We start from the raw sequence: 21,367 nt of genomic DNA on the forward strand, positions 1-21,367 counted from the left end.
TAATGCAGCACACTTCAGAAGGCAGTGACCAACGTAATGCAGCACACTTCAGAAGGCAGTGACCAACGTAATGCAGCACACTTCAGAAGGCAGTGACCAACGTAATGCAGCACACTTCAGAAGGCAGTGACCAACGTAATGCAGCACACTTCAGGAGGCAGTGACCAACGTAATGCAGCACACTTCAGAAGGCAGTGACCAACGTAATGCAGCACACTTCAGAAGGCAGTGACCAACGTAATGCAGCACACTTCAGGAGGCAGTGACCAACGTAATGCAGCACACTTCAGAAGGCAGTGACCAACGTAATGCAGCACACTTCAGGAGACAGTGACCAACGTAATGCAGCACACTTCAGAAGGCAGTGACCAACGTAATGCAGCACACTTCAGAAGGCAGTGACCAACGTAATGCAGCACACTTCAGAAGGCAGTGACCAACGTAATGCAGCACACTTCAGAAGGCAGTGACCAACGTAATGCAGCACACTTCAGAAGGCAGTGACCAACGTAATGCAGCACACTTCAGAAGGCAGTGACCAACGTAATGCAGCACACTTCAGAAGGCAGTGACCAACGTAATGCAGCACACTTCAGAAGACAGTGACCAACGTAATGCAGCACACTTCAGGAGGCAGTGACCAACGTAATGCAGCACACTTCAGAAGGCAGTGACCAACGTAATGCAGCACACTTCAGGAGGCAGTGACCAACGTAATGCAGCACACTTCAGAAGGCAGTGACCAACGTAATGCAGCACACTTCAGGAGGCAGTGACCAACGTAATGCAGCACACTTCAGAAGGCAGTGACCAACGTAATGCAGCACACTTCAGGAGGCAGTGACCAACGTAATGCAGCACACTTCAGGAGGCAGTGACCAACGTAATGCAGCACACTTCAGGAGGCAGTGACCAACGTAATGCAGCACACTTCAGGAGACAGTGACCAACGTAATGCAGCACACTTCAGGAGGCAGTGACCAACGTAATGCAGCACACTTCAGAAGGCAGTGACCAACGTAATGCAGCACACTTCAGAAGGCAGTGACCAACGTAATGCAGCACACTTCAGAAGGCAGTGACCAACGTAATGCAGCACACTTCAGAAGGCAGTGACCAACGTAATGCAGCACACTTCAGAAGGCAGTGACCAACGTAATGCAGCACACTTCAGAAGGCAGTGACCAACGTAATGCAGCACACTTCAGAAGGCAGTGACCAACGTAATGCAGCACACTTCAGGAGGCAGTGACCAACGTAATGCAGCACACTTCAGGAGGCAGTGACCAACGTAATGCAGCACACTTCAGGAGGCAGTGACCAACGTAATGCAGCACACTTCAGGAGGCAGTGACCAACGTAATGCAGCACACTTCAGGAGGCAGTGACCAACGTAATGCAGCACACTTCAGGAGGCAGTGACCAACGTAATGCAGCACACTTCAGAAGGCAGTGACCAACGTAATGCAGCACACTTCAGGAGGCAGTGACCAACGTAATGCAGCACACTTCAGGAGGCAGTGACCAACGTAATGCAGCACACTTCAGAAGGCAGTGACCAACGTAATGCAGCACACTTCAGAAGGCAGTGACCAACGTAATGCAGCACACTTCAGGAGGCAGTGACCAACGTAATGCAGCACACTTCAGAAGGCAGTGACCAACGTAATGCAGCACACTTCAGGAGGCAGTGACCAACGTAATGCAGCACACTTCAGGAGGCAGTGACCAACGTAATGCAGCACACTTCAGAAGGCAGTGACCAACGTAATGCAGCACACTTCAGAAGGCAGTGACCAACGTAATGCAGCACACTTCAGGAGGCAGTGACCAACGTAATGCAGCACACTTCAGAAGGCAGTGACCAACGTAATGCAGCACACTTCAGGAGGCAGTGACCAACGTAATGCAGCACACTTCAGGAGGCAGTGACCAATGTAATGCAGCACACTTCAGAAGGCAGTGACCAACGTAATGCAGCACACTTCAGAAGGCAGTGACCAACGTAATGCAGCACACTTCAGAAGGCAGTGACCAACGTAATGCAGCACACTTCAGAAGGCAGTGACCAACGTAATGCAGCACACTTCAGAAGGCAGTGACCAACGTAATGCAGCACACTTCAGAAGGCAGTGACCAACGTAATGCAGCACACTTCAGGAGGCAGTGACCAACGTAATGCAGCACACTTCAGAAGACAGTGACCAACGTAATGCAGCACACTTCAGGAGGCAGTGACCAACGTAATGCAGCACACTTCAGAAGGCAGTGACCAACGTAATGCAGCACACTTCAGAAGGCAGTGACCAACGTAATGCAGCACACTTAAGGAGACAGTGACCAACGTAATGCAGCACACTTCAGAAGGCAGTGACCAACGTAATGCAGCACACTTCAGGAGGCAGTGACCAACGTAATGCAGCACACTTCAGGAGGCAGTGACCAACGTAATGCAGCACACTTCAGGAGGCAGTAACCAACGTAATGCAGCACACTTCAGGAGGCAGTGACCAACGTAATGCAGCACACTTCAGGAGGCAGTAACCAACGTAATGCAGCACACTTCAGAAGGCAGTGACCAACGTAATGCAACACACTTCAGAAGGCAGTGACCAACGTAATGCAGCACACTTCAGAAGGCAGTGACCAACGTAATGCAGCACACTTCAGAAGGCAGTGACCAACGTAATGCAGCACACTTCAGAAGGCAGTGACCAACGTAATGCAGCACACTTCAGGAGGCAGTGACCAACGTAATGCAGCACACTTCAGAAGGCAGTGACCAACGTAATGCAGCACACTTCAGAAGGCAGTGACCAACGTAATGCAGCACACTTCAGGAGGCAGTGACCAACGTAATGCAGCACACTTCAGAAGGCAGTGACCAACGTAATGCAGCACACTTCAGGAGGCAGTGACCAACGTAATGCAGCACACTTCAGGAGGCAGTGACCAACGTAATGCAGCACACTTCAGAAGGCAGTGACCAACGTAATGCAGCACACTTCAGAAGGCAGTGACCAACGTAATGCAGCACACTTCAGAAGGCAGTGACCAACGTAATGCAGCACACTTCAGGAGGCAGTGACCAACATAATGCAGCACACTTCAGAAGGCAGTGACCAACGTAATGCAGCACACTTCAGGAGGCAGTGACCAACGTAATGCAGCACACTTCAGAAGGCAGTGACCAACGTAATGCAGCACACTTCAGAAGGCAGTGACCAACGTAATGCAGCACACTTCAGAAGGCAGTGACCAACGTAATGCAGCACACTTCAGGAGGCAGTGACCAACGTAATGCAGCACACTTCAGGAGGCAGTGACCAACTTAATGCAGCACACTTCAGAAGGCAGTGACCAACGTAATGCAGCACACTTCAGAAGGCAGTGACCAACGTAATGCAGCACACTTCAGGAGGCAGTGACCAACGTAATGCAGCACACTTCAGGAGGCAGTGACCAACGTAATGCAGCACACTTCAGGAGGCAGTAACCAACGTAATGCAGCACACTTCAGAAGGCAGTGACCAACGTAATGCAGCACACTTCAGGAGGCAGTGACCAACGTAATGCAGCACACTTCAGAAGGCAGTGACCAACGTAATGCAGCACACTTCAGGAGGCAGTGACCAACGTAATGCAGCACACTTCAGGAGGCAGTGACCAACGTAATGCAGCACACTTCAGGAGGCAGTGACCAACGTAATGCAGCACACTTCAGAAGGCAGTGACCAACGTAATGCAGCACACTTCAGAAGGCAGTGACCAACGTAATGCAGCACACTTCAGGAGGCAGTGACCAACATAATGCAGCACACTTCAGGAGGCAGTGACCAACGTAATGCAGCACACTTCAGGAGGCAGTGACCAACGTAATGCAGCACACTTCAGAAGGCAGTGACCAACGTAATGCAGCACACTTCAGAAGGCAGTGACCAACGTAATGCAGCACACTTCAGAAGGCAGTGACCAACGTAATGCAACACACTTCAGAAGGCAGTGACCAACGTAATGCAGCACACTTCAGAAGGCAGTGACCAACGTAATGCAGCACACTTCAGGAGGCAGTGACCAACGTAATGCAGCACACTTCAGGAGGCAGTGACCAACGTAATGCAGCACACTTCAGAAGGCAGTGACCAACGTAATGCAGCACACTTCAGAAGGCAGTGACCAACGTAATGCAGCACACTTCAGAAGGCAGTAACCAACGTAATGCAGCACACTTCAGAAGGCAGTGACCAACGTAATGCAGCACACTTCAGAAGGCAGTGACCAACGTAATGCAGCACACTTCAGAAGGCAGTGACCAACGTAATGCAGCACACTTCAGGAGGCAGTGACCAACGTAATGCAGCACACTTCAGAAGGCAGTGACCAACGTAATGCAGCACACTTCAGAAGGCAGTGACCAACGTAATGCAGCACACTTCAGAAGGCAGTGACCAACGTAATGCAGCACACTTCAGGAGGCAGTGACCAACGTAATGCAGCACACTTCAGAAGGCAGTGACCAACGTAATGCAGCACACTTCAGGAGGCAGTAACCAACGTAATGCAGCACACTTCAGGAGGCAGTGACCAACGTAATGCAGCACACTTCAGAAGGCAGTGACCAACGTAATGCAGCACACTTCAGAAGGCAGTGACCAACGTAATGCAGCAGACTTCAGAAGGCAGTGACCAACGTAATGCAGCACACTTCAGGAGGCAGTGACCAACGTAATGCAGCACACTTCAGGAGGCAGTGACCAACGTAATGCAGCACACTTCAGGAGGCAGTGACCAACGTAATGCAGCACACTTCAGGAGGCAGTGACCAACGTAATGCAGCACACTTCAGGAGGCAGTGACCAACGTAATGCAGCACACTTCAGGAGGCAGTAACCAACGTAATGCAGCACACTTCAGAAGGCAGTGACCAACGTAATGCAGCACACTTCAGGAGGCAGTGACCAACGTAATGCAGCACACTTCAGAAGGCAGTGACCAACGTAATGCAGCACACTTCAGGAGGCAGTGACCAACGTAATGCAGCACACTTCAGGAGGCAGTGACCAACGTAATGCAGCACACTTCAGGAGGCAGTGACCAACGTAATGCAGCACACTTCAGAAGGCAGTGACCAACGTAATGCAGCAGACTTCAGAAGGCAGTGACCAACGTAATGCAGCACACTTCAGGAGGCAGTGACCAACGTAATGCAGCACACTTCAGGAGGCAGTGACCAACGTAATGCAGCACACTTCAGGAGGCAGTGACCAACGTAATGCAGCACACTTCAGGAGGCAGTGACCAACGTAATGCAGCACACTTCAGGAGGCAGTGACCAACGTAATGCAGCACACTTCAGGAGGCAGTAACCAACGTAATGCAGCACACTTCAGAAGGCAGTGACCAACGTAATGCAGCACACTTCAGGAGGCAGTGACCAACGTAATGCAGCACACTTCAGAAGGCAGTGACCAACGTAATGCAGCACACTTCAGGAGGCAGTGACCAACGTAATGCAGCACACTTCAGGAGGCAGTGACCAACGTAATGCAGCACACTTCAGGAGGCAGTGACCAACGTAATGCAGCACACTTCAGAAGGCAGTGACCAACGTAATGCAGCACACTTCAGAAGGCAGTGACCAACGTAATGCAGCACACTTCAGGAGGCAGTGACCAACATAATGCAGCACACTTCAGGAGGCAGTGACCAACGTAATGCAGCACACTTCAGGAGGCAGTGACCAACGTAATGCAGCACACTTCAGAAGGCAGTGACCAACGTAATGCAGCACACTTCAGAAGGCAGTGACCAACGTAATGCAACACACTTCAGAAGGCAGTGACCAACGTAATGCAGCACACTTCAGAAGGCAGTGACCAACGTAATGCAGCACACTTCAGGAGGCAGTGACCAACGTAATGCAGCACGCTTCAGGAGGCAGTGACCAACGTAATGCAGCACACTTCAGAAGGCAGTGACCAACGTAATGCAGCACACTTCAGAAGGCAGTGACCAACGTAATGCAGCACACTTCAGAAGGCAGTAACCAACGTAATGCAGCACACTTCAGAAGGCAGTGACCAACGTAATGCAGCACACTTCAGAAGGCAGTGACCAACGTAATGCAGCACACTTCAGAAGGCAGTGACCAACGTAATGCAGCACACTTCAGGAGGCAGTGACCAACGTAATGCAGCACACTTCAGAAGGCAGTGACCAACGTAATGCAGCACACTTCAGAAGGCAGTGACCAACGTAATGCAGCACACTTCAGAAGGCAGTGACCAACGTAATGCAGCACACTTCAGGAGGCAGTGACCAACGTAATGCAGCACACTTCAGAAGGCAGTGACCAACGTAATGCAGCACACTTCAGAAGGCAGTGACCAACGTAATGCAGCAGACTTCAGAAGGCAGTGACCAACGTAATGCAGCACACTTCAGGAGGCAGTGACCAACGTAATGCAGCACACTTCAGGAGGCAGTGACCAACGTAATGCAGCACACTTCAGAAGGCAGTGACCAACGTAATGCAGCACACTTCAGAAGGCAGTGACCAACGTAATGCAGCACACTTCAGAAGGCAGTGACCAACGTAATGCAGCACACTTCAGGAGGCAGTGACCAACGTAATGCAGCACACTTCAGAAGGCAGTGACCAACGTAATGCAGCACACTTCAGAAGGCAGTGACCAACGTAATGCAGCAGACTTCAGAAGGCAGTGACCAACGTAATGCAGCACACTTCAGGAGGCAGTGACCAACGTAATGCAGCACACTTCAGAAGGCAGTGACCAACGTAATGCAGCACACTTCAGGAGGCAGTGACCAACGTAATGCAGCACACTTCAGGAGGCAGTGACCAACGTAATGCAGCACACTTCAGAAGGCAGTGACCAACGGTGGTCAACGACTTGACAAGAGTGATCCGCTCTAACGCACCCTGTGTTATTTGTGCAGTGCTCAGAGTAGACTTATAAATACAACCCATCTCCCTAGCCGTATAAATACAAACCATCTCCCTAGCCATATAAATACAAACCATCTCCCTAGCCATATAAATACAACCCATCTCCCTAGCCATATAAATACAAACCATCTCCCTAGCCATATAAATACAACCCATCTCCCTAGCCATATAAATACAAACCATCTCCCTAGCCATATAAATACAACCCATCTCCCTAGCCGTATAAATACAACCCATCTCCCTAGCCGTATAAATACAACCCATCTCCCTAGCCATATAAATACAACCCATCTCCCTAGCCGTATAAATACAAACCATCTCCCTAGCCGTATAAATACAACCCATCTCCCTAGCCGTATAAATACAAACCATCTCCCTAGCCGTATAAATACAACCCATCTCCCTAGCCGTATAAATACAACCCATCTCCCTAGCCATATAAATACAAACCATCTCCCGAGAAAGCTAGAGAAGTGCCTGTTAAAAAATGTGCATTAGGATGATAAAGAAGGCACTCATTCAGTGTAGGCGAGGAATGCTTTACATAATTCGTGTCAGGGTTTATCTGAGAACCCAAAGCTATGGCCTCAAATAGCCTGCCCTGTGAACAACTGGGACATGAGGTGACTCACTCTTAGTTCCTGTATGTATCTCCTACTGTAAGGAGTTCCACTCATCACCATCAATCATTAAGTTAAACATAGGGAGTGAAAATACTCACTACATACATGGAACTGAGAGAAGCGAGAGAGAGATTTACTGCCACCTGCAGTTATGGAATGTTTCCTCACAAGTATAATTCATTGGCTGATATATCCTGGTGACCTGGATGAAATTATGTGGTCCTTCCTTAAGTCCCACCCAGTTGACTACTTCAAAATGGTCAAAGTCCTCAATGGCGCTGCCCATGCCAAAAGAGGGTTTTGGCCACTAAATGTAGAGAGTCTCTCTCTCTCTCTCTCTCGCTCTCTCTCTCTCTCATTCTCTTTTCTCTCTAAATGTTTTCTCTCTCTTTCTCCCTCAACTCTGTAATGGAGCTCAGTTTCCCTGTCCTTAATTTTACAGGCACGCACATACAAACACACACCCCACATACAGAGAGGAGTGTGGAGGAGGTGGTGACATCAGAGCCAGTCTGGAGGGGGCGTGTGTCTCTAATGATATCTGACCTCATGACCTGCTCCTAATCTTTACCCCTGACACCTCCTCTCATATGTCCTTTATACATCATCACCCCTTCCCACTCCTCTCATCTGTTTATCCATCACTCCGTTACACCTCCTCTCTCCTTTCCTCTCATTAGTCCATCTACCACTCCTTCACACCCCTGACACCTCCTCTCTACTTTCCTCCCGTATAATTTTCTTTAATCTGTCTATCGACCACTCATTTCGATCTATGCTCTCTACAATCAACCCCTCTCCTTCCTCTCTCTGCATCAATTCCTTTCCTCCTTCCCTCCTGGTTTCTTAGCGCTCATACTGTATTAATCAGACGTTCCTTCCCATGGAGAGGTAGAGAGGAGGAAGTAGGAGGGAAAAGGAGAGATTGCAGTAGGAAGGAGAGAGAGAGAGAGAGAGGCTATTCTAGAAGGAATATTCAGTAGGGAAGTGACTGGAGTAATAAAGTAAACCAACAGAGGGACATTACTTTATAGCCTGAGCGAGCTCTGCGGCTCACATCCCTGCCTGTGGTTACTCATCATTAAACACACAGTTATGAGAGAAAGGTTGAGAGAGATAAATGTACTCTGTGTTCTACTGCAGATATAATACAAAATTATATACATATGTGCAGCACAGTGTGTGCCAGTTTAACCTCTTTGGGCTGCAGGGGCAGTATTGAGTAGCCTGGATAAAAGGTGCCCATTTCAAACGGCCTCGTACTCAATTCTTGCTCGTACAATATGCATATTATTATTACTATTGGATAGAAAACACTCTCTAGTTTCTAAAACCGTTTGAATTATATCTGTGAGTAAAACAGAACTCATTTTGCAGCAAACTTCCTGACAGGAAGTGGAAAATCTGAAATCGATGCTCTGTTCTAGGGCCTGCCTATAAATGTCCTTGATATTTATTAGTATACATGCACTTCATACGTCTTCCACTAGATGTCGCCAGGCAGTGAGAGAAGAAATGGAGTGTATAACATGATTTGAGGTCGAATAAAAGCTCTTGGCATGACGTGACCCCAATTTCCTGTTTTCTGGAACGCGCGAGAAGTGACCTGGTATTGCCTTCTGTAAAGCTGTCGTTATAGACGACTAATATCTCCGGCTTTGATTTTATTTGATACATGTGACAATATCATCGTAAAGTATGTTTTTTCAATATAGTTTTATTAGATTATTGACAATTTTTCGGGACGTTAGGCGTGTTGCTTTGTCTGCGTATGTTCAGGAAGGAGAGCTTCGTGCCACTTTGCTAGCTTTCCGTGCTAATTGACTGGAGAAGAGGACATTCTAAATCCAAACAACGATTGTTCTGGACAAAGGACCCCTTGTACAACATTCTGATGGAAGATCATCAAAAGTAGGACCCATTTTATGATGTTATTTCATATATCTGTCGTACATGTGTACTAGTAGTTTGCGGCCAGGTTTTGGGCACGCTCTCGCCATAACGTAAACTGCATATCGTAATGAAGTTATTTTTAGAATTCTAACACGGCGATTGCATTAAGAACTAGTGTATCTATCATTTCCTATACAACATGTCTTTTTTAGTAATGTTTATGAATAGTTATTTGGTCAGAATATGTGAGTGTCAGAAAAATATCCGGACGTTGTGGGAAAAAGATGCTACGTTAGCACAATGTATAACCACTGATTTCAGCTCTAAATATGCACATTTTCGAACAAAACATAAGTGTATGTATAACCTGATGTTATAGGACTGTCATCTGATGAAGCTTATCAAGGTTAGTCAATTATATATCTTTTGCTGGTTTGTTACGATCGCTAACTTTTGCTGCTGGGGAATGGCTTGTGTTTCTGGCTATTGTGGTAAGCTAATATAATGCTATATTGTGTTTTCGCTGTAAAACACTTAAGAAATCGGAAATATTGGCTGGAATCACAAGATGCCTGTCTTTCATGTGCTGTACACCATGTATTTTTCAGAAATGTTTTATGATGAGTATTTAGGTATTTGACGTTGGTGTCTGTAATTACTCTGGCTGCTTCGGTGCTATTTCTGACGGTAGCTGTGATGGTAGCTGCAATGTAAAACTGATTTATAGCTCAAATATGCACATTTTTCGAACAAAACATAGATTTATTGAATAACATGTTATAAGACTGTCATCTGATGAAGTTGTTTCTTGGTTAGTTTGGTTGGTTCTTGGTTAGTTAGGTTGGTTTTGTGCATGCTACCTGTGCTGTGAAAAATATCTGTCCTTTTTTGTATTTGGTGGTGAGCTAACATAAATATACGTGGTGTTTTCGCTGTAAAATATTTTAAAAATCGGACATGTTGGCTGGATTCACAAGATGTTTATCTTTCAAATGCTGTATTGGACTTGTTAATGTGTGAAAGTTAAATATTTCTAAAAAATATATTTTGAATTTCGCGCCCTGCACTTGAGCTGGTTGTTGTCATAAGTGTACCGACCTTGGGCTTGCAGCCAGAAGAAGTTTTAACGCACACACACACACAAAGAGAGGGAAAGAAAGAGAGAGAGAGAGAAATAGATGGAGAGAAATAGAGAGCAAGAGTATAGCATACAGAAAAAAGACTGAAAAAAAGAATGGTGGTTACGCCCTTTCAAAACTCCCACTTTACAGTCTTGTCACACACACATCCACTTAATGCATCAGTAAACAGGATGGCTTTATCTCCTGCGGCACCACAACACACCTTGTCTGAGGAGAATTGTCCATTAGCCACGGCCACCTTAACCCCTGCCTGCACACAGCCAGCTAGCGCCTGCTGATATGTCTAAAGGCTTTTAACGGATGGTTAATGGTGGTTAAGTGCTCGTTTTTTAGATGATTCCAGGGTCAACAAGTACATTCATTAAATCCTTTGAAATGCTGTTGAAACGCTTCTTCTGTCCCAGGTAATCTCACACACATAAAGGTTAACATTAACATACACATCATATACTTTCGCTACAGTATGGATTTCGTATGGGTTTCTGGTTCGGACTAACATATTCCCTGATGTAGTTCAACTGTATCTATTGGAACAATTCTCTTGAGTTGAGCCATGGCTGTCGCTAATAGACTGATTCTCTCTCTCTCTATCTTGAATTTCCTCACAGGAGGAGGATAATAAACCATTCTATTCCTTTGACTAGATCAGAGCTTTCTGTTTGGACTTAGGGTTCAGCTCCAGACCAACAACATCCAAGATAATGTTTGGCCCAGGCTGCCATCTGTCTGTCTCAGCAGGTAGCTGTGCTCTGAGTCCCCTAGGTCTGTACCTTGCCAATTAAACTGACCCCTGTGTGGCACGGGTCAACAAAGGTCAGATAAGGTCGGGCAATGTCCTCTGTATCGCCACATACTGTAGTAGTGTGTGTGTTTAGGTAGTGTGAATAATGAACACTGCTGTGATGATCACACCTGCTGCACACACAGCATACGCTACAGGACACGAGTAACCAACATTTCATTTTTTGGGGGTTATTAAACAACTAATTGACCGACGTCAGTTAAATTATTTGAATTCCATTCATTTATTTTTTGTGAGCCCAATGCAATGTTTCTCTAGAGAGAAATAAAATAATTCAAGAGAGAAATCAGGTCAAGAACTACGCTGAGCTGAAGGGAGTTGTAGTTTTCATTAAGCAAATATTACATTTCATAGTAGCTTCAATTTTTCTATTGATGTCTACCCACTGTGGACCTGACAGAGACAATGGAATATTTTTTGAATGTTCACTATTTTTGTCTTTGAAATTTCCATTAAAAAGCTCTAAAATCATTGTAATGTCATTATTTCATAATGCATTTAACGTAAAAAAAAAAAATAATAATGAAACCGAAAACTGATTATATAATTTTTTTATAATCGAACCAAAACCGAACCGACCTTAAAAGTCACTAATCGCTCAGCAATATAAATTATACACATCAACTCGAACACACATTACAGATGCCAACACACACTGTGATGCACAGACAGAAGTAAAACCATGAATAGGGAAAAGGAGAGAGAAAGAGAGCGAGAGAAAGAGATGCTGTAGAAAGAAAGAGGAAGAGAGAGTGAGCCTCTGGCCAATGTCCAGTGTGTCTGCAGGTAATGGCAGGTTGTAGGTGACAGTGAGAGGTCATTGAGGAGGTGTTCATCTTTCCATCATGCCCTATAGGGGGAGGCAGCCAGCTCCAAACCCAGCGGAGGCGACATTAAACTGGGCACACAGGACCGGAGCACTACATTCATTTTCAACTTTACAGTGCCTTCGGAAAGTATTCAGACCCCTTGGCTTTTTCCACATTTTGTTAGGTTACAGCCTTATTCTATAATTGATTAAAATGTTATTTTTTTCTCATCAATCTACATGCAATACCCCATAATGACAAAGCTTGAAACAGCTGTATTTTGGGAGTTTCTCCCATTCTTCTCTCCAGATCCTCTCAAGCTCTGTCAGGTTGGATGGGGAGCGTTGCTGCACAGAAATGTTCAGGTCTGTCCAGAGATGTTCGATCGGGTTCAAGTCCGGGCTCTGGCTGGGCCACTCGAGGACATTCAGAGACTTGTCCCGAAGCCACTCCTGCGTTGTCTTGGCTGTGTGCTTAGGGTCGTTGTCCTGTTGGAAGGTGAACCTACATCCCAGTCTGAAGTCCTGAGTAATTTGCTCCGTTCATCTTTCCCTCGATCCTGACTATTCTTTCAGTCCCTGCCGCTGAAAAACATCCCCACAGCATGATGCTGCCACCACCATGCTTCACTGTAGGGATGTTTCACTGTTTCTTCCAGATGTGATGCATTCATGCCAAAGAGTTCAATGTTGGTTTCATCAGACCAGAGATTCTTGTTTCTCATGGTCTGAGAGTCTTTAGGTGCCTTTTGAAAAACTCCAAGTGGGCTGTCATGTGCCTTTTACTGAGAAGTGGCTTCCGTCTGGCCACTCTACCATAAAGGCCTGATCGGTGGAGAGCTGCAGCGATGGTTGTCCTTCTGGAAGTTTCTCCCATCTCCCCAGAGGAACTCTGTAGCTCTGTCAGAGTGACCATCGGGTTCTTGGTCACCTCCCTGACCAAGGCCCTTCTCCCCCGATTGCTCAGTTGTCTGGGCGAACAGCTCTAGGAAGAGTCTTGGTGGTTCCAAACTTCTTCCATTTAAGAATGATGGAGGCCACTGTGTTCTTGGGTACCTTCAATGCTGCAGAAATTATTTTGTACCCTTCCCCAGATCTGTGCCTTGACACAATCCTGTCTCGGAGCTCTACGGACAATTCCTTCAACCTAATGGCATGGTTTCGAGTCTCATAGCAAAGGGTTATGTAAATAAGCTATTTCTGTTTGTTAGTTGTAATACAATTGCAAAAATGTCTAAAAACCTGTTTTCACTTTGTCATTATGGGGTATTGTGTGTAGATTGCTGAGGATTTTGTTTTTTATTTAATCCATTTTAGAATAAGGCTGTTATGTAACAAAATTTGAAAAAAGTCAAGGGGTCTGAATACTTTCCCAAAAGCACTGTAAAATCCAATTAAACACTTCACTGTCCTGGATGTTAAATGATTGAGTTTAGCCAGCGGAAGCAGAGGTTAGGGAATTAGAGATATATATGGAGAGAGAGAGAGAGAGGGGAGAGGGATAACTAGAGGGTCAGTGGGTTCACATCCTAGCTGAGGAACACAAATAAATACGCTGAGACTCCAACGCTGGTTGAAGTCTGTCGAATCCCCAGCATTAGAACCAGCCTGCATGCTAAGCTATAAGCTAAGCTATTAGCTACCGAGCTATAGGCTAACTGAGCCAATTAACCAGTTAGCTATGGTAAAGAGATAAGACTGAGCCAATCTCTCCCCATGCAGTCACAGTTAATGGGATGAATCCTGTAGGATAACCCATCACACATCTGCAACACACACAGACACAGACAATCACATACTGTAGCCTAGGGGTCAGCAACAGGCGGCCCACAGACCACAACTTTGGCCTCCTAAGTTTTTGGTAATAAATAAATAAATAAATATTTCATGTCTGGTTGAAGCATTCCCACAAATAAAAAAAAGGTGTGATCCAGTCTCAACGTAATCAAGGTATGAAATTATTGGTATTTTCAAATACACTCTTTTTTTGGGGCTCAGTTGTGGTCAATTTGCAGTGCTTAAAATTATTATTATTATGTTACGGCCCCCGACCAGCTGCTCCTATAAAAATCGGTCCGCTGCTGAATCTAGTTACCTACTCCTGCTGTAACACATATCTCTCTCTCTCTCTCTCTCTCTCTCTCTCTCTCTCTCTCTCTCTCTCTCTCTCTCTCTCTCTCTCTCTCTCTCTCTCTCTCTCTCTCTCTCTCTCTCTCTCTCTCTCAATAAGAAAATTGTGTTCTATTCTCTGAGGCTTCCTTTCATCTATTTCCCCTATCTTCCTTACTCCTCCCCCTCTTTCTCTGCCTACTGAAGGCATATCTGTGTATCTCCGCCAACTCCTCACCCTCGACTTCATCAATGAGTCACATCTCTATTACAGCTGCTCAGTGTTGATAGAGGATGGTCGTTAAAGTAATTCCGGGTAATAATTTCTCTCTGACTGGCAGCGAAGAGCACATATGCTGCTGTGTCATTGAGATAGGCCTGGGGAGGTTCTCTGCAGTCAGTCACAGTCTCGGTGTTCTTGTCACAACTCAGCAGTCTCTCTTCTCTTTAGTGGTGATAGCCAAACAAATGAATCATCTAGCACCATATTAGCTTGTGGTGGGGCTGTCACTCACAGGTCACAGAGAGTACAGACACAGAGACACACACACTTATGACACACCCATCTGCACAGCCACAGAGGCACACAGTCACACCCATCATCCAAAGTTCCAAAAGAGATGGGCAGATTCATGAAAGGAAATAATGACAGAGTTGTCAGGGGAGTTATTAACTGACTGTCAGGACATTTATCTGAGACTGATACGGGGGAAGAAGTGAACCCTGTGGTCAACGGCCACACATACACACACGCACATCCCACATGAAAAAATACTATAGTATATATATTATGGTTAAATACTATGGCATTCACTGTATGTTTTTGCGGACATTACTGTATTATTTACTGTAGTGTTTTTGCTGTCTGTAGTATACTCTATTATTTACTGTAGTATTCCACAGTATACTACAAAATCCTATAGTAAGTACTACTCATGATCGAGGTATACTACAGTAGGTAGTATAGTATTCTACAGTATACTACAGTTCAAAATTATATAGTAAGTACTGTAGTATTCTGTAGTAAACTGTATTTTTTAAATGTGCGATTCCACACAGCATTGCTGCCCCACAGGTATGGAGAAGCCACCAACCCACCCACTGGCGAGAATTTCACACCCAATCTCCATCAACACCCTGGACCAAGTCACAGTGGGAAGCCAATGATTTCTCTTAAACTAACTTGTGAGGAGGCTAGCTCTGCAAATGCTACGCTGCCTGACACACTCTCCCTCTCTACTGGCTCCAGAGCAAATATAATCAGAGGGGCTGCAGGGCGAAAGAAAGAAAAAAAAGAAAGAAAAAAATATAAAGAGAGAGGGGAGGTAAGGGAAGATCAATATTTCATGACTGTATGTGCATTTTAAACACAGCAGCAAGAGGTAGAGATAGAGAAAGAGCTAGACAGAGAGAGAGAGAGAGAGAGAGAGAGAGAGAGAGAGAGAGAGAGAGAGAGAGAGAGAGAGAGAGAGAGAGAGAGGGTGAGAGAGAGAGAAGCACACACGCACAGACCGCTTTTAGAGGAAACAAAAGGAGCTTAAATACCTGGGGTGTGTGACGGGTTAGTGTCTAGTCGATCCAGGAGGCGCACACACACACACACACACACACACACAAACGCACGCACGCACACACACTCCCGCTGTCAAAACGTCAACACAGCCTAATCCCAGATAAGAGAGCGGAGACAGGGCTTGTCATTAATTGAGCCAGAGCGGGAACAATTGGACGACACAGTAGATAACTAGCGCACAAACACACACACACACAGTGATACTCATGCTGTAACTTTCAACACACTCATACACACACACAGAAACAAAACAACACACACAAAACACATTCACACCTCGACGAAAATCCAAAGTGCTTCAGTGGCCACCCTATTAGACTGAGCTTATAGTCACACACTCACAGAGGTTTCAAGGCTAGTTGCCATGTCCTCTTTAGAAATCAAACTGTTCACACATAGACACTGACAAGCACACATAAGGTAATAAGGCAACAATGCTATGCTCTGACAAGATGGCATCTCTAATCAACAGAGGCCTTGGGATGCCTTGGAGTGGGACTGCAGTGCTCCAGATTTCCACCAGTTGGTGTTTACATTGAAAATCAATCTTCTGAGGAGATGCTGCAGCATGCTAGTCCGTTGCAAGAAAGGATTGCACACACGCACACACTGTGGCAGCCGGCAGGGAGAGGTGAGGGGAATGGTGATTGAGGGGAGATATCTGGCAGTCCATTTGCCCCACCCCCGGGCCTTATATGGACTTCCTGCCCCAACGAGGCAAGACTGTAACTCGTTAAACCAGGTAGTGTTTGGGGATAAAAGGGGGAAGCAGCCTGCACAGCAGGGCAGAGTAGGAGAGAATCAAGAGCATTATGAATAGTGGGAGAAGAGAGAGAACCATCTGTGAGAGAACCATCTGTGAGAGAACCATCTGTGAGAGAACCATCTGTGAGAGAACCATCTGTGAGAGAACCATCTGTGAGAGAACCATCTGTGAGAGAACCATCTGTGACCTGGACTGTCGGACTAACACCCTTGTGTAATGGACCGGATTGGCTGAGGACCCGAGTGTGAGGCTTACCCCTGGAAAACGGAACGGGCAAAGAGAACGGCTTGTGGACTGTGAGGTGATTGGTGAATTCCTCCTTCTTTCCGTGTGTACAAAAATCCCAAATAAACTTCCCCTTTGCATTCTATTTGTGCTACTGGTGCCTGTTCTGTTATTGAACTTGGTGACGTGGAAACCCCACACCCTTGATCTTGCTACAGCACGCACACACACATACACACACTCGCACGGCAGTCAAAGCATTCAACTCACCGGCGCTGACAGTGATGGCCTCGATGAACTGGTCTCTCCAGCTGTTAGTCCCCACCAGCAGGGCCAGGTTAGTCTTCTTAATCAGCTTGTCCACAGTGTTCTGCACAGGGAACACCAAACACATGGAGTTCAGGAAGAACATATTGAGGAAATGCATATAGGAAAGCAAGGGCATCTAGTCCACAAATCCATATAGGACACATGACTATTTCTGTCTATAAAACATATGTACCTGTCTGTAGTAAGCATGTATTTAGAATAAACAACGAGGGTAAAGGTTGGGTAGAGAGCTTGGGTGTTGTAAGTACTGCCTCGGCCATGTAATGTAACTGCTATAGTAGCCAACAACCAGTCCTCGGGAGCTAGTTAATGATGCTTTCCGCATACTATGATAATATAGGCCAGGAGGATAGAGAGCGGAGGTTCAGTCTGTTACTGGGCCTTTAGCTGCAATCCTCTCTTTGATAAAGGCTGCTTCCCAGAGGACAGGTGCAGGCGCTCCTAGAGTACACTCAGGAAATCAATCCTCATCACAGCCTGTATAGATTCCAAAACAGGAAAAACTGGATTTCTCTCCCTACAGAAGGAAACAACTCCTCCTCGATCCATCCCTTCCACCACCCTTCCTTCACTCCTGGGACGACAGCTGGATAGTACCCCCCTTCTCCTTTGTCCATCCCCTTCTGTCTTCCCTCACCATCGGAAGGAAAATCCGATATTCCCTTCTCTGGAAGGAAACTTCAATGGTAATTGCATTGACTGAAGCTTTGGAAAGTAAATGGTGGGATGGTTTAAACTCAGGTTTATACAGGAATGGACAACTACACTATTCTCTCAAGCTCTGCTAAGGTCTCAGATATAACATATTGATATTTGGAGAAATAGACGGACAGCTTCATCTACTGTCCAATTCCTAGCAAGGTGTGTTGGATTGAAGTTGTGCAAAGAAGAGGAAGAGAGAGAAATCTACTGTCTGCAAATCACCTACTTCCTCAGTCCTATCTGTTAGCCCCAGGCAAGGGATTCTGGGTCTTGGTTGACGTTAATCTTAAAGCGGAAAAGTTGCAGAGTACCGTCTGAAAGTTGAAGCTCTTTTGAAGCAGCCACTCGCTTTGACTCTGAGGTTAGACACAATTAAACTCTCCAGCCCCCCCCCAGGATACAGAGTCCTTCAGCTAGCTATAGGATCCATAGGCCCCCTCCCTCCCATAGCCTCCCACCCAACCTCACAGTGAGAGCCACTCCAGTAAGAACAGGAGACGATCCGTCAAGTGCTCACAAGCATCCACCCATCAGTCTGAAGAGTTTGTGTGGGAGAAAAAAAGCATTTGCGTGTGCGGACACACACACACACACACACACACACACACACACACACACACACACACACACACACACACACACACACACACACACACAGACCTTAATATTCATGATAATCACATCTGTGTTTGTCTGAAGAGTGTATGTGAGTGAAAGAGGAGAGCATGCACATACACAGTTATATCACTCCATGATTACTACATATGCGTGTATGTCTATCTGAGGAGTCTCTGAGGAGGCTCTGAGGAGTGCATTACGTGAGAGAAAGGAAATGGAATATGTGTAACACACGAGCACACACCTTAAACTCATAGGATTCCTCGATGATGATTTCAAGTTTGACGTGATCCCCAAGCGTGGGTCGACCCATATCAGCGATGCGTTGCTCCTCATCATCCACTCCTGTTAGCGGCACCACCTCTTCCACCTCCTTCTCAGCCACCTCTGTAGCTGAGAGACAGAAGACGGTGGATTGTGACTGACGCCCATGACAACTGACATGTTGTGTAGTAATATTGTGGAAGCCATCGACATGAAAGTGGTACATTTAAGCAGTAAGGCACGCGGGGGTGTGGTATATGGCCAATATTCCACGGATAAGGGCTCTTCTTATGTACGACACAACGAGGAGTGCCTGGATAAAGCCATTAGCTGTGGTATATTGGCCATATACCACAAACCCCCGAGGTGACTTATTGCTATTATAAACTGGTTACAAATGGTATAGTCTTATATACCACGGCTTTCAGCCAATCAGTATTCAGGGCTGGAACCACCCAGTTTATAATGCGGTGTAAAATATGCTTTCTTGTTTTTCCTCACCTATTTACTTACATAACCCATATTTAGCCAAGTAAGTTATGGTGAGCAAAACTCTCTTTGACAGACAGACTAAATGGTTGTTTCAAGAAAAACAACATGATTGTAACCCTTACAGCTCCCACCCCCCAGAAGATGAATAGGTCATCCACTCCCCCCTCCCTCCCCCATCGCCCACCACCTCCAAGCCATCATATTCATCACAGAGAGAGGCAGCCGAGGTGTGCTTCCAAGTTCCCAGCAAGGGAAATGAGAATACTATGGGAATGGGCCCTGCAGTCTCTCCCTGATAGATGGGCTCATTCCGCTGGGTCAGAGTGGTGCTGGGAGTAGGGTAGGATGGAGGGAGAGAAGAGGAAGAGGCTTATGATGATTGCTGAGGTGATGGGGTAGCAGGGAGGGATAACAGCAGGGGGGATGGGGCAGGTTAACGTCAATGGGTTCATGCTGGGTTGACACAAATGATCCAGACCTGCCACACAACGAAGGTACATAACACATAGAACCAATAAAGCTATGCAATCATCCATGCATATATCTTTGACCACTATTCGAGGAAGACCTGGCTGCTTGACTTGAAAGAACAACAACATACTGTGCTATTCTCCAGCTCCCGCTGGAGGCTGCTATTTATGATGTGGTGTCATTAAGGCTTTGAGGGAAACTATTTCTTATTGTTAGTAGAAGGATTGAATCCATCAATGAGTTGCCTTCATTTGTAGTTTTTTCTTCATCCTGGTAAATGTGCATGCATCTCTGTCACAGTGGAAGGATCTCAGTAGAGGTCTCACTCAGCGTGGAGCAGCTAGGTCGTGTCAGTGGGTAACAAATGTCCTCCTCACTGACCTCTAACCAGTGTGGAACACACTGCCTACTAGTGTCAGCCTCAGCCCCGCCACCCTCAAACTGATCAGAGGTCAGTGAAGAACAAGGAGAGTGCATCTCAGCTACATGTATGGTAAATCTGCAGGGCTTCCTTAAAAAGAGACCCTGGTCTTGTCACGACTCCCAACGAAGGTGGCTCCCCTGCCTGTTCGGGAAGCGCTCGGCGGTCGTCGTCGCCGGTCTACTAGCCGCCACTGATCCCTTTTTCCTTTTCATTTCATTTTGTCTTATTGGTTGCACCTGTTCCCTGTTTCGTTTCTTGATTTATGTCTGTTAGGTCCGCCTAGGTTTGTGTGGGTTTGTTACTCTGTTGGTTGTGGATGTGTTTTCGTGTTTGTTTTCTCCGGACTGTTTGGTCCTGTGTTTGGGCTGGTCTGTTTTATGCGCCCTGTATTTTGGCGTGACCGTTTTGTGCCGGAGTTTAAATTACGATTTACCGAACCCTCTGCTCTCTGCGCCTGACTCCAACCCACCACTCCTAGTAAACTCTGACAGGTCTCAATGGGACTCCCTGCCTAAATAAAGAAGAAGTGGATTCTACAGTGGACAACTGCACCACATTGCCAATAGTGCAGAAATCCTAATGGCATACATTTATTACTCATATTTTATGGCTCTTCAAATCCACAGGAATGCATTTGGAAGTAACTATCAAATAGAATTGAAAACTTAACCAACTATGACAACTTAAAAACATTCAAAATGCCATGTTGGATGACTGTACAGTACACCCATCATTAAAGGCCCAATGCAGCCATTTTTATCTCAATATTAAATCATTTCTGGGTAATAATTAAGTTACTTACTGTGATTGTTTTAAATAAAAAGTTTATAAAAAAAGGATCCTTAGCAACAGCAATTTCTAAAGCAAAAATTTGGTAGTGGTCTGAGTGAGGAGGGAAAAACAGAAAACAAGCTGTTAAAGGAAAACTCCACCCAAGAACTATCTGGTGGTATTTGATTCATTGGTCCATTGTTGACATAATCCCAAAATGTTTTGCTTGTCAGCACTCAAGTTTTCAAGATATGTAACTTTCAAATTACTGAAAGGATCCCTGTATGGTGCATTTTGCAGTTACATATCTGCATCATACGGGATGATTTCTGTACTTTGAAAGTTACATATCTCAAAAACAGACTTGAAATTTCAGGGTTTTTT

The 21,367-nt window shown here is 45.9% G+C and overlaps 1 protein-coding gene across 10 annotated transcripts in view; it reads right to left on the minus strand.

Moving 5' to 3' along the window:
- The window catches only part of LOC120045655 (sodium/calcium exchanger 1-like), a 175,846-nt gene that overhangs the window by 10,153 nt on the left and 144,326 nt on the right, over positions 1 to 21,367 (minus strand). For 3 of the 10 annotated variants that reach the window (XM_038990582.1, XM_038990581.1, XM_038990574.1), the window contains exons 4-5: positions 18,806 to 18,922; positions 17,182 to 17,281 (exon numbers count right to left, since the gene is read on the minus strand). In XM_038990582.1, the coding sequence (XP_038846510.1) occupies positions 17,182 to 17,281; positions 18,806 to 18,922 (217 nt within the window). Of the gene's footprint in view, positions 1 to 17,181; positions 17,282 to 18,805; positions 18,955 to 20,274; positions 20,288 to 21,367 lie in introns of all 10 variants that reach the window. The other 7 variants (XM_038990583.1, XM_038990584.1, XM_038990575.1 and 4 more) reach the window with 7 other exon arrangements.

This window comes from Salvelinus namaycush, chromosome 4 (genome assembly GCF_016432855.1).
Source record: "Salvelinus namaycush isolate Seneca chromosome 4, SaNama_1.0, whole genome shotgun sequence".
Classification (NCBI taxonomy): Eukaryota; Metazoa; Chordata; class Actinopteri; order Salmoniformes; family Salmonidae; genus Salvelinus; species Salvelinus namaycush.